At 37.4% G+C, this 13,683-nt stretch overlaps 2 protein-coding genes across 3 annotated transcripts in view; one reads left to right on the top strand and one right to left on the bottom strand.

Moving 5' to 3' along the window:
• The window catches only part of LOC107696929 (exosome component 10-like), a 10,929-nt gene extending 6,665 nt beyond the window's left edge, over positions 1 to 4,264 (top strand). The window contains exons 6-19 of the mRNA XM_016497502.1: positions 455 to 603; positions 699 to 749; positions 1,230 to 1,341; positions 1,453 to 1,500; positions 1,596 to 1,671; positions 1,760 to 1,872; positions 2,057 to 2,146; positions 2,229 to 2,297; positions 3,045 to 3,138; positions 3,246 to 3,319; positions 3,409 to 3,631; positions 3,717 to 3,778; positions 3,886 to 3,953; positions 4,054 to 4,264. Of these exons, the coding sequence (XP_016352988.1) occupies positions 455 to 603; positions 699 to 749; positions 1,230 to 1,341; positions 1,453 to 1,500; positions 1,596 to 1,671; positions 1,760 to 1,872; positions 2,057 to 2,146; positions 2,229 to 2,297; positions 3,045 to 3,138; positions 3,246 to 3,319; positions 3,409 to 3,631; positions 3,717 to 3,778; positions 3,886 to 3,953; positions 4,054 to 4,084 (1,260 nt within the window). The 3' untranslated portion in view covers positions 4,085 to 4,264. The remainder of the gene's footprint in view (positions 1 to 454; positions 604 to 698; positions 750 to 1,229; positions 1,342 to 1,452; positions 1,501 to 1,595; positions 1,672 to 1,759; positions 1,873 to 2,056; positions 2,147 to 2,228; positions 2,298 to 3,044; positions 3,139 to 3,245; positions 3,320 to 3,408; positions 3,632 to 3,716; positions 3,779 to 3,885; positions 3,954 to 4,053) is intronic.
• A 1,782-nt stretch (positions 4,265 to 6,046) lies between these two features.
• Positions 6,047 to 13,664, bottom strand: LOC107696991 (src-like-adapter 2). 2 transcript variants are annotated; one of them, XM_016497586.1, is made up of 8 exons: positions 12,899 to 13,664; positions 10,335 to 10,464; positions 9,187 to 9,286; positions 9,021 to 9,107; positions 8,588 to 8,691; positions 7,861 to 8,010; positions 7,223 to 7,355; positions 6,047 to 6,813 (listed from the first exon to the last, which is right to left on the bottom strand). In XM_016497586.1, the coding sequence occupies exons 2-8, from the start codon at positions 10,411 to 10,413 to the stop codon at positions 6,681 to 6,683; spliced, it is 786 nt and encodes a 261-aa protein (XP_016353072.1). In that variant the 5' UTR covers positions 10,414 to 10,464; positions 12,899 to 13,664; the 3' UTR covers positions 6,047 to 6,680. The 2 variants fall into 2 exon arrangements, with proteins under 2 accessions (XP_016353072.1, XP_016353073.1); XM_016497587.1 differs by having other exon boundaries at positions 7,223 to 7,352.
• Between the last annotated feature and the right edge of the window lie 19 nt (positions 13,665 to 13,683).

Raw genomic sequence — 13,683 nt, 5'->3', positions numbered from 1 at the left:
GTAAGAGTGGAGCAGAAAGTATCAGTAGCACTGTTAGCCCAGACCCTTCTCAACAGTTTAGGGGGAGGAAGCGAAGATGAAACCATAGCAGATAGCCGGGAGGTGAGAGTGAGCGTAGGTTACGTCAAAAGATGACATTATCAGTAGCACTGTTAGCATCAAGAGATGATAACTGTTTAGGGGGAGGAAGCGAAGATGAAACCATAGCAGATAGCCGGGAGGTGACAGTGAGCGTAGGTTACGTCAAAAGATGACATTAATTAATTAATTAATTAATTAAATTAATTAAACACCCCAAATGCACAGAAAATATAAAACGATGCGTTTATTTTGTTGTGGTTATGACTTTGAATCAGTTCAACTGAATCAATTAAAGGAACCAGCTCAATATAGTGATTCAATGTTTCAAATGAAGTTCTGAATATTTTGACATCCGTCTCGTCTTTCTCTTTAGAAATATGTGAAGCCTATTTTTACGGAGGACTCGTACATGGAGCTGTACCGCAAGCAGAAGAAGAGCTTCAACACACAGCAGCTGGCGGCCTTCAGACTGCTGTACGCCTGGAGAGATAAACTGGCTCGAGAGGGAGATGAGAGCACTGGGTAATGCTCCAAACCGACTCTGTGCATGTGTCTGTGGACAGATTACTAGTTCCTGTGTAGTTGTTGTGATTCATGAATGTGTTGTTTCTCCACAGATATATCTTACCAAACCACATGATGATGAAGATCGCTGAGGAGCTTCCAAAGTAAGTTTAAGGGGGGGATCCTAAATTTAATCTATACATTTTCATTTAAAGTTGCCCACTTGTGAGGTTGTGGGTTTTTTCTTTTTTCGCAACTTTGCAATTTTGGTTTTTGTGAGCATTTTCAACTTTCTTAACTTTTCCTTGGTGTGAGACATCTTTCAGAAAATCTTACCAACCCCAAATTTTTAACAATAGAGTGTGTGTGTGTGTGTGTGTGTGTGTGTGTGTGTGTGTGAATGACCTGTGTTATGACTGGCTAACCTCCACAATAGTCATTTATTAGAATGGGCCAAATTACTGAAAAGATGTTGAAATGTAGACGTGTGGTGTCTCGCATCATAACCTTGGTGATTTCTAAACAAGCCATTTCAAACTTCAGCTTAGTTTGAGTGGACTAGTGCATTTGAAATCCTTTTTTTCTGTTATTTAAATGTTTTATTCTTTTGAAGGCTGTATAAACGTACGTGTTGTTCTCTCTAGGGAGCCTCAGGGCATCATCGCGTGCTGTAACCCCACTCCACCACTAGTGCGCCAGCAGATCAATGAGCTTCATCAGCTTATCAAACAGGCTCGAGAGACCCCTTTACTCAAGGTGTGTGCTCAGACAAACACTATTTAGCTCATAGACTCTTCTTGTTTCACCTTAATTTGTAATATGAATATGAAATTCTAGTCTATGAATTTGAATGTTCTCTCTTTTTAGGCAGAGGTACTTGCTGAAAAGAGGAAATCTATGACCCCTAAAAGAAAGGTGTGTTGACGGATGTTTTCGATGGATCCAAACTGGTAGAAGAAGCTGTATTATTGTGTTTATTTCTAATTGCCCCTCTTGCTGTTGTCTTCTAGCCACAGACGACTTTATTCGGACCGCACGATACCTCCCGCTCGTCTGAAAGTGATTTCCTGGACCTCTCCTCTTTTGGTAGGTCTAGATATTATGAAGACCTCATGATTTGCCTTTGTGTTATTTTAAAACCACCAATTGACATTTTCTCCACATATATGTTTAGAAACTCCAACCAAACCGGGAGTTTTGTTTTCAGAGGAGGAGGATGAAAGTGTGAACCAAGAGGAAAAATCCTTGCACGGCGTGATAGCTTCAGCAAAAATCTGCCTCTTTGCGGTAGGACATTTTAAAAGAAATTCAGAGAAACCTGTCTATGTGTCTCTCATTCAGCATGTTCAGGAGGGTCCGCATGTATTGTAAAGTCATTTGTAAAATGTTTAAACGTTTGTAATTGTTAATGGTCTTACTCATCAGTTTGTTTTGTGAGTTGAGGATGTTTTTTTTGTCATTTGTATTTGAGGAGGAGGCAGCAGCAGCTCCCGCTCATCTGACTGTGGCACAACAAAAAGCTCACAGCATCATGGAGTCCTTTGAGAACCCCTTCAGAATGGTACAGTACTTCAGTTTAGTTCATGCCTTTTGTCAAGTTGTATTGTGTACTTGTTCACTGACATTTCAAAACTCGTTTTCAGTATTTACCATCAAAGGATATTCACATTTCCAAGAATGCCAAGTATGACCCCTCTTCAAAGATTTATGAGGTATAGTTTATTTTTTCCTCTTTATATATACAGTGGGTACGGAAAGTATTCAGACCCCCTTCAATTTTTCACTCTTTGTTATATTGCAGCCATTTGCTAAAATTATAATAATTTATATATATATATATTTATGTCCCGTTATGTATATAAATTATGCTAAATAATTATTATATTAAACTGTAATAAATCTAATTTATATATAATATGTTTAGGTCCCTATATAATAATAATAATTTATACTTACAAATAATTTTATATATATATATGTATTTACAATTTTTATTTACTGTTTTTTACAGTTTATTTACTGTTTTCTTTACAGTTTAAGTAAATAAATATTGCATAAAATAAGCACATTATATATTTTTTTATTGTGCAATTTTAGTATGCGTTTATGTATACAGGGTTTTTTGTTGTTGCTTTTTTGCTTTTTATAGCAAAACAATGTCTCCTGTTTTAATGGTTTTAAACACTTACTCCTTTATGACATACTTTCTTCATGTTTAATCTTGACGGACAGATAGATGTTGCAATGGACAATACAACTGACAACAGGTGTAGACAAATGTGCAGAAAATCATATAAATATGGGGTGTTAAGGGTGGAAATATGAAGGCACCTATCAATTGATTTCAGTTTTGATTCAGGGAGTCGCAAATACTCCAGAATCATTCTCGATGCAGTGAGGGGGTTCAGGTTGTATTGACTACTGGCTTATATTGACAAATTTTGTTCTGTTTAAAACAGATTCATAACCGGTGGAAATTACAGAGTGTTGAGCAGCAGCAGAAGGAGGCGCAGGAGAAACGGCAAGCTAAAGAACAGGCCAAGAAAGCTCAAGGTACAATCAACACCGCAGCTTTATAGAAACCCTGCGTAGTCCGATGTTTTAATAGACTAATTTTGAGATGATTTATTTGTGCATAAATGTCTGTGTTTGTCTTTCAGAGGAGCGAAAGAAAGCCAAACTGAGCTACCAGGAGTCGCTGCAAAACATTCACACTGTCCGGCAGCAAGTAGCGGTGAGGAAGCTTCAGCTCACCAACTTTACAAGCTGTATTTGCTTTTCTTCGTTTTACACTAACAGGATTTGTTGATCTTGTGTTCTTAGGAAGCAAAGCAGGCTGGACAGAAAAGAGAGAGAGCCGCCAGTGATGCTGGTGAAGAGAGTCTTAAACCAAAAATGAAAGTCTCAAAGACTGAAAGTGAGGCTGATCAGTCGACAAAACCTGCTCAGAAAAAAAAGAAACAGAAAAAAGTTCAAGAGCCTGAAGTTCCCGAACAAGACTTTAAACCTTTTGACTACAGCCAGTCAAATTTGAAAATATTTGATGGTAAGACATCTGCCTTCATTTTTCATATGTATTTTTCCTATTGGTTCAGTGCATTGTCTTCATTGCTTGTATTTTATCCACACAGGCAAATCAAAAGAGAGTTCACAGTTTGATCCAAACAGACAAGCACATGGACCCAAGCAGAAGGTATTAACCTGTTTTCAGTCTACAAGCGTTCACTGTCACACAAATCTCAGCTTGGATTGATTTAGCTGTGCAAGATCTCTGATTTTTTTGTCGACTTTGATTCTCAGAAAAAAGGACAGAAGAAAAACGCTGTGGGAGGCAGGAGCATGTCTTATGTCCCTGCCAAATCTGACCGGTAAAACACACACACACACACAGCTAGACTCAAGAAATGAATCATTGTTGGATTAAAAAAAACAAAACAATTTGTATGATGGGTTTACTTCTGTTTGCAGAGGGTTTCGTCACAACTGGCCCAAGAGATAGAAGTCTTCAACTGATGACTGACCTTCGCCTATTTGTGTTTTCCTTTTTAAAAGCGTTCTCAGTAACATTGATATTTTTTGCAGACTGAATTATTTGTCATGACTGTCTCAGTACAGAATTGTGCTTGTACACATTAATTTGTGGTGTTTGAGCCGTCGTTAAAATGAGATTTTAAAAACATTTTTCTCTCGTCTTTCATTAAAGCTTTACGTTTTTACTTGAAGCTTAGATGTTTAGGTTTTTTTTCTCTCTGCGAAATTAAAGGTAGGGAAGGCATTGTGTTTCCAGAAATATTTTTTTGTTATACTGGTAGAAATTCTCTTCACAAGCGTTCTCAGTAACATTGATATTTTTTGCAGACTGAATTATTTGTCATGACTGTCTCAGTACAGAATTGTGCTTGTACACATTAATTTGTGGTGTTTGATCCGTCGTTAAAATGAGATTTTAAAAACATTTTTCTCTCGTCTTTCATTAAAGCTTTACTTTTTTACTTGAAGCTTAGATGTTTAGGTTTTTTTTCTCTCTGCGAAATTAAAGGTAGGGAAGGCATTTTGCTTCCAGAAATATTTTTTTGTTATACTGGTAGAAATTCTCTTCACATCTTGATAGCGATCAATAATTGAAGTGATCTGTGGCAGGGTTCGACCTCGGCGCAGCCAATCGCGAGCATCTGGGGTGTGGCTAATATAGCTAGCTAAGCCAGATTGCGTTTAGCCGGTGTGGAAAAAGAAAACGATTTTGTTACAGAAGCTAAAGCCAAAATGCAAAGACTTGACAAAATAGACTGACGTCGGGGTAAAACAAGGTTAAACATTGGCAGTGTTTTTGCAAAATGGTGGAATTCGAAAATGTTTTTGTTTCAATTGATGCGATGAACTTGTGGCGTTTCTTCTCGACAGGTAAGCTAAACTTAAAATTAAAAGTATTTTTAATATGTTGGCCCTTTTACTGACAGTAGCCTATGTTTTCCTGTTGAGGCATGCCTTCTTTTATAGACCCATAAGAGCTGTATTTGTGATATTTGAGTCATGACGCGCGAAAGTGTTGGATCTGTTGATTTCATGCTTTCATTGAACAAAGTTTTTATAACAGAAACCTAAAACACTTTTTGAGACTTTAAAGTGTGCTTGTGCCAACTTTCTTTGAAACATTTCTTGGTTTAATAATTTATCTTAATGACATGCGTGTTTATACACTTTAATTGCCACTGTATAGTATTTTTTTTCCTGCAGTATATACCACAGCCTCTGGATGGCACTGCAAAGTAACAGCTCTACCTTTTATCATCAAACAAATTTCTCTCCCAGTCATTCACTTCACCATGTGTAGAGAAACATGCAGCCTGGCAAGATTATATAAAATGGAAATCTTTAGTTCAAAGTTGCGTGGAGGAGAAGCTGTGGTTTGATGTAACGGATAGAAATCCTTGAACTTCTCAAATCAATTCTCGTTTGTAATATCTAAAGTCATTTATTTTCAAGACTCAGTAGTACTACACTAAGGTTGCTTAAGAACATAACAGGTATAACTATTCCGTCTGCACACTGAGAGCAGACCACATGCAACCCTTCGCTTCCTGCTGCTGAAGACTGCGGTTCTTTTCTAAACAATAGGTGCAAAGACAGGAAACGCCTCAATCAAGATGCTTTTGTCAGCGTCTACAAATACAAAGATGACCTTGTTTTTTGCTCTTGAGTTTATTTAAAAGAACATAACTGATGTCCATAAATCACAAGGGACAGTTAACCCAAAAATAATAATTGTGATTTTTCTCACCTTAATGTTGCTCCATACCTGTATGACTTTGAACACAAAAGAAGAGCTTTTAAAGAATGTTGATAACCAAACTATTGCGATTCCCATTGACTTCCATTATATTTTTTAACCATACAATTAAAGTCAATGGGAACTGAAACTGTTTGGTAATCAACTTTCTTCACAAGATCTTCTTTTGTGTTCCACAGAAGAAACTGGAACAGGTTTGGAATGACAGTTTTCATTTCGGGTCTTTATTATCTCTTTAAGCAACCGTATATATTTACAAAGTTACACAACATTTATGTTCTAAGTCATAAATATGTATTTTGTTGGGCATTTTCAACAAAAAATGACATCAAACTCTGGTACCATTAATAAAGCTTCTTCTTTCATTCTCTGATTGTGATCACATTTGTAATAAGCACGATACTGATAAAGTTCCAGAAAGTGTGAGTGGAGTGGAAATGGATGCGTATGCCGCCCAGCTGTGTTCCCCCTCCCACTCACACACCCCTCCGTCATTCTTTCCTTCAGTCGTTTTCTCTTTCATGTCCACCAGGAGCGCGTCCACACAGGAAGCTGACATCTTTGTCTCCAGCACCCACTCTGGAAGAACAGCAATGAGTCAGTGCGCGTCCGCTAACTTCAGCTGATGCCGCATTCGCTCTTGAACAGTTTTTACGAAGAAATTCACGAATTAAAAAAGACGCTTAGATGCGTTTTTGGTTAATTTCCCGCGTCTGGGTCACGAAAAATGAGTTTCTGTAAAGTGTTTTATCCCATATCACGGCATCAAGAGTCCAAAGTCATTCAAGTTTCACGTCAAGTCTTCCAATCATGTGTCCCAGAGCTGAGAGCAGTCCTCACATTCCTCCGTCATGTAGAGGTACGAGTTAATGGCCTCCTTCAGGCCTTCGCTCACTATGGAGTCCTCTGCACCGTCTTTTCTCTGCCCGAAGATCATGGAGCTGCGAAGAAAACTCGTTTAGAAACTGCTCTACTAGTTTTTGAAAAGACGATATTACTAGTGTGTCATTAAAGAGAGAGTTCACCAAAAATTTAAAATCTGTCATTATTTCCTCACCCTCAAGTTGTTCCAAACCTGTATGAATTTCTTTCTTCTGTCGAACACAAAAGATATTTTGAAGAATGTAACTAAACATTTGATGGTAGCCATTGACTTCCATAGTATGGAACAAAATATAACGGAGTTCAATGGCTACCAGCAACTGTTTGGTTACCAACATTCTTCAAAGTATCTTTGTGTTAAACAGATGGGAAAAAACTTGGACAGGTTTGGAACATGATGAGCGAATTTTCATTTTGGGTGATCTGTTGACAGTCACTTCATTTTGTGACTGGATGCATTTGACGCACCTGTCCACATCTTTCCAGTTTATAGTAGGCCTCTTCACGGCAACCGGAGGCGGGCCGGTTACCACAGGAACGTTGTTGGATCCAATGATGTAGCATGGCTCCCCCAGAGTACAGCACAGCCCGTCCGATACTTCTGAGGGACAGTTCACATTTAAACTCCGCCCACAACACTTGCACTCATTTCTGCACGTTCAGCCAAAATATGTTTATTTTAGCATGTTGCTGTGTGGTAGCTAATGAGTTTTGGGTGGTTGCCAGTACTATTTACGTAACAGCACACTACATAATCAACTTTTTTTGTTTGGTTTCTGATGATACACCAGTGGTCTTTGACTGCTGACACTGGATAGAGCATAATGTTTGTTAGCTGTAGAATTACCCTATTCACAGCAATTTTTTTTTTGTTCCCCACAATTTATTCCACCACTGAAAATTATCTAGAATAAAAGTTTTTTATAGGCACTGGGATGACTGGAGTCCACCTCTCGTGTGAGTACATGATTTAAACATTTCCTCAAAACTATTAGTATCATGTATGTCATTAGTATCAAGCACAAACCCAGCAACATCACATACAATCACTGGGTGCCAGTAATGAGTTACTGGGTGTATCTGTGAGTGTGTGTGTGTGTGTGTACCTGAATAGTGTGCAACCAGGTCTGAGAGGGTCCTGAAGGTGAGTCCAGGAGAGATGTAGACCCAGCCGTTCTCGATGCAGCTGATACGGTAGTGTTTGACAGAAGCGCGTTCATGCGCGCTGCTCCTACGCACTGACAGAGTGTGGCTACCTGAGTAAAAAAAAACGCATATACATTAATACAAACTGGATTTGACATCTTCTGTAGTTCTGGGTAGTTTCCTGGGTGTTGCCATGCAGTTATTTAGGTTTCTGAAATGCTGCTATGTGATTGCTAGAACATTGCTGTGCAGTTTGTACCCCCCGGAGCTGTGCGAGACACTTTTTTATGGACACTTTTTATTTAGCTTCTTTTGGACTGAATCATGCAACACCCGCTGAGTGGCATTAAACAGCTTGAAAGATCAAAGACAATTTTTTATATAACTCCGACTGGATTCGTCTGAAAGAAGAAAGTCATATACACCTAGGATGACTTGAGGGTGAGTAATTTATGGGCTAATTTTCATTTTTGGGTGAACTAACCCTTTAACATTGAGAATTGTTCCCTATACTTAAAAGTGTTACCAAAATCAACGATTAGTCGATTAATAGTTCTAATGATCATTAGATTAATCAGTTATCATAATAATCGTTTGTAGCAGATAGCTGTGATAGTGGCAAGTGGCTTAGCAAATCATAGAAAAACAATAATGCTTGTAATGTAACTAGCATTAGCACACAGGTACCTGGGTAGGTCTCGCTCTCTCTTATAAGGAAGGATCCAGCGTGATTATGGGGGAGCATCAGCAGTTCCTCTGCTTTCTGTTTGCTGAGACCCACAAACTGCCACCTGCACGAACACACACACACAGATGAGTGACAGAGCTGAGGGAAAAGTAGTAGGTAGAGTCAGAGCATCATGTGATGAGTGAGTGATCAGCAAGGTCAATGTGGGTACAGTACGTCCCCAAACTGATAATCAGATCATACTGTACCCAGCTGAGCCCACTACAGAAACTAAAACTGACATCACCACCGCCTCTGGGGGAACAACGATGATGTCACTTATGGAACACACTCCACCAGACCACCTGACCGTGGGTGTGATGTCATGATGTCCTGCACGCACACTCTAAACCAATAGAAAGGCGATTTTCAAAGTGTGTGAGTTCAGCTCACCTGTTGTACACTTTGGCGGTGTAATTGCTGGGGATGTAGCTCTCATTTCCTGTGGCTGATGAACTGACTTTCCACCACTCTCCCTCACTGTAACACATTATATCATCAGGTAATCAGCCCGATCAGGCTATGATGAGGGGTCACTGTGCAACAGTAGTACACTTACTCTGACAAAATGTTGAGCCTCTCTCCCACTCTGATTGTGCAGTCACCTGGACCTCTGGATGGATAGTCGTACAGGGACACCACCACGAATCTACCGCTGTCTGCACACAGATCAAAACAACACCTTTAGTCCAGCTGCTTTAGCACAGTATAATATATAAAGAGAGCTCCCCAACAAGCCACATGATTAAAAATGTAATAAAAAAAAGTTGTCTTAACATTTATAGTGCAAATTATGTGCGCAATTTTAAAACGTATGGTTGTGCAATTTTAAAATGTAAAAAAGTATGATTTACCATTTAATTTAGCTTTAATGCACATAATTTAACAGTATATTATAAAATAAGTTTTTTGTAAGTTAAAATATGAGCCACCTTACAATTGATGGTGGAAAACAATTAAATGGCTTTTCCAAAAGTCTGAATTAGATTTAATTTTTGCATTTTAATTTGAGTTAAAAGTAATTTTGTTTGTGCTTTTGTCATTCTTTATTAGTGTCTTTTTAAAATGTCTATATAGTTTTTATTAAGTTTTATTATGTAGTTTTAGATATTTTAGCACATAAACCAAATGAAAATGTGTATTTCTTTCCAAGTAATGGATTTTTTTATGATTTCAGTTCACAACACTGTTATATTTTTGTTATAAATCAGATATTTTATTGATATAACACTGGTTCCTACATTTGATCTTTTATGTGTATGACCCTGTGCACGTCTATATACTGTACGAGTATTATTATGGTGGTTATCAGTAATGTACAAATCAGATTTTAGTAGTTCAAGTGATTTAATTAATGTATTAATATTTTATCAGTTCATAAAATATACAGCTGCCATTCTGTAATACCTAAGAACTAATAATAATACCCAAGTCATATTTTTTACAGTGAAATTCTGGCAAACTCAGCTGTAATTTTTTTAACAAGAAATTTTTTTACAGTCTGTTTTTTACAGTTTATCATTCAGATTAAATTCTTACCCTTAAGTATGAGTGCTAGTAAAGCACCAATAAATGCTACAGTTGCAACAGTCAATAAAACATTGCTAGTGAATCCATACGCACATCTGAATGAGCTTCACTATTAGACTTATTTACATTTAGTGCTGCATTTCTAAAATCACCTTGTAAGTAAATTGCTGAACTCACCCATGGTGCTTTCCTCCGTGTCCAAGAGAACAGCATGTGCGCTGGATCCACGCCGGTCTTTACTGGGCCGACTGCCCATGGCCGACTGCTCTGGAGTTTTCAGGCACACAGTGCTGATAGGAACCACAATCTAAAAACAGAAGAGTGAGAATTTTTTAGTATTGATTCTGTTCTTCTTTAAAGTAAAAAAAACAAAACAATCAAATCTGATGTACAGTTTGATCATGCCATGGCTTTCTTTTGTCACACTTTGAACGCAAGGAGGAAGGATGCTGACAAACCACTTGTGTACTTAGATGAAAACTTTCCATCCGCACTTTCAGTATCACGCACTTATTTACCTTGGTTAAAAAAGGAGTGGCCATTCTAAAAATAGATCTGGTAAAACACTGAGAACATTCTACTATTTTCTATCATGCTCAGTTACATCACAACAGTACAAGCCGCAGTTATTTAAGCAATACACGTGCGCCTGAATAATAAACATATACAGCAAAATCAATAGATTAAAATGATTCAGTATGCAAATAACAGGTCAAATATTACTAGCTTAGGTGAAACCATTATATAATGTGACTCATATTCTCATATGACTGATGAAGCGACTGTAAAGTGCTGAGGTTCAGCAATCTTCCGTTGCCTTCCCACAGGGTCGATATGAAAAATGATCACTGTAAATAATTTAAAGGAAATCAGCTGGTTTGATAAACTTGATAGTCTGATCAAAACAAACTACATATTTTCCAAGAACATTTATGCGTATTGGTTTTTTCATGTGCTAAAATACCATCAAGACATATATCTATCTTTTTTAGTATTTCTACATCTATAATCTTATTGCATGTTATTACATTGTAATAACCATTTATTACATTGTAATAACCCTGTAATTTAATTGCTGCTATTAATAAGTTCAGTAAACACACATGATGTCACCAGCGCTATGATTTCAACACTGTCGTAAGCCTAATGTTCTATTAGCATTCATTAGTGATAGTCATTAGCGAGGGGCATTTTTCCATATCATATTGTAATGCAGTGGCACTGTTCCCACAGCTATATGACATTATGGAGCAGATGGTCACCTGGTAACACAGATGGGTCTCACTAGGTTATCAGGGTCTCCAGGTCCAAATTACAGACCTCATACCCCAGGCACCAAAATAACTCATGCGTAACTGATTACATGTGCTACATATGTGACCCTGGACCACAAAACCAGTCATAAGGGTAAATTTTATGAAATTGAGATTTATACATATAGCTGAATAAATAAGCTTTTCATTGATGTATGGTTTGTTAGGATAGGACAATATTTGGCCGAGATACAACTATTTGAAAATCTGGAATCTGAGGGTGCAAAAAAATCTAAATATTGAGAAAATCTTTAAAGTTGTCCAAATTAAGTTCTTAGCAATGCATATTACTAATCAAAAATTAAGTTTTGATATATTTACGGTAGGAAATTTACAAAATATCTTCATGGAACATGATCTTTACTTAATATCCTAATGATTTTTGGCATAAAACAAAAATCTATAATTATGACCCATACAATGTATTTTTGGCTATTGCTACAAATATCCCCCAGCGACTTAAGACTGGTTTTGTGCTCCAGGGTCACATATGACACGGCTATACTGGAGTACATCATACAGGCACGATTACACGCAAACTAACAAACCGACAGCTAAACGTCAGCTATTTAAAGACATATTCGACATTTCTGAATAATGTTTAACATTATATTTCATGGGTGCACTTTTATTTAAAAAAATAAATAACTTGTATATTATTAGAGATTGTTGTAGATTATTGGAGTACATTTTACAGGATATCAGTCCTTCTACTTCAAAATTTTAATTCAGTGTTACTTGCTGTTTCTTTGAAATTATTTTCAAAGAAAAAATTAAGAGTCAAAATGGTTTCACCACCAACATTTTTTTCTCAGTGTATGGAGATAAGGCACATTTGGACAAAGATTAGAGCAAGGTTACTAACTTCCTGTTGCGACTAGAGCGTTGAATGTCTTTTTCCTCAATGCTTAAGCTATTTAATACGTCTTTAAGAGTTCTCAAGTCTGAATTATAAACTTGTTGCTAGAAAGGTTGTTCAAAAGTTTCATACCAAACATTTTAATAATCATAAAAAACACATTTCACAACAAAAATGTCTTTGAAATGCCTTTGAAGCAAGGCGCCTATGCAAGCGCACACTTTTCAAGCTGATTCTGACTTTGATTCAAGATTCAAGATTACGACTTTGAAGTTCAGAGCTCCTTGTTTCAACATTACACACATATATACTTTTAGACCAGTCACATAACACACAGTATTTTAAAATATTTTCCTTAAAAAAATGTTAAAATTGTTGCCAGTCTTTATCCCAACCAAAAATGATATTTTAATTACTATAAATCTATATTCACATGTGAACATTAAACATTGGTTTGTATTATAATATTGTGCAAGGTGCTTTCGATAACCCCCCGAAATGTATAAAAGCTCACAGCACTCTGCAAAAAGACCTTAAAGAGAGAAATTTGGACAAAGTCTCTTACTCACCTCATGGTCCTCAGGCTAGCAATGATGACAATCCTTATTCGTGAGCACAATCCTTAACTGCACATCTGCTTATGAACGTGCAACAGCCTGAAAACTCAGATAGCCAAGTTAGAAAACTATTTGGAGTGATTTCTGTAAAGATCAGAGGCTTGTTTTCTTGAGGAGCTGAGAAGTTGAGCTCAGTTTCAGGTGATGTGTCACTGCGGGATGCTGCTGTGGTCGTGTCAGTGTTTTAGCATTGCACTGAGGCAGGCAGCTTTATTTACTAGATACTTGTAGTTTCCTGTGACGAACAGGTCTAACTGTCACTCCCTTGCTGACGCACAGATGCCTGACAAAGAGAACAGACTGGAGAAGATGTTTTGAAAGCTCAAACTGTACTAACACATAACAGATGTTAGTGGAGATGTCATGATGCCATGGGCTCATTGATGCAGTAATACAGACGCCAACGGAAGCAGCTTCAGAAATTTCAGAAAGGTTTCAGAAAGGTTCTGTCTAGTGCTAGTTTTAATTTCACATATTCCCAAATGCACCAAAACCAATTGCCATAGCAATAAGTGCCATGGAAACTAAATCATCAGATCAGATCCTGGTATAGCTGCAAAACAAGTCTTGCTGCAAATAATGACAGCTCATTAACATTTTAAACTCTGGCTGCAGAAAAAAAAAAAAGAGATAGAGATGCACCGTTTGCACTGTTTCACAGAATTTTGCATGCAAGGCATTTAAGGTACGCTTACACCAGTGGTTCCCAACCCTGGTCCTGGAGGCACCCCAACACT

The sequence above is a fragment of the Sinocyclocheilus anshuiensis genome, unplaced genomic scaffold, assembly GCF_001515605.1.
Source record: "Sinocyclocheilus anshuiensis isolate Anshui unplaced genomic scaffold, SAMN03320099.WGS_v1.1 scaffold130, whole genome shotgun sequence".
Taxonomy (NCBI): domain Eukaryota; kingdom Metazoa; phylum Chordata; class Actinopteri; order Cypriniformes; family Cyprinidae; genus Sinocyclocheilus; species Sinocyclocheilus anshuiensis.
The sequence above is the reverse complement of the archived record's forward strand: the minus strand, read 5'-3'. Positions and strand labels throughout refer to the sequence as shown.

Bases quoted from the DNA above. Each gene is read 5' to 3' on its own strand.
- LOC107696991 (XM_016497586.1), bottom strand. From the start codon at position 10,413: ATGGGCAGTCGGCCCAGTAAAGACCGGCGTGGATCCAGCGCACATGCT. The intron at 9,287-10,334 runs GTGAGTTCAGCA...ATCTGTGTGCAG, and splicing joins CACGGAGGAAAGCACCATGG to ACAGCGGTAGATTCGTGGTG. The intron at 7,356-7,860 runs GTACACACACAC...ACTGTCCCTCAG, and splicing joins CCTGGTTGCACACTATTCAG to AAGTATCGGACGGGCTGTGC.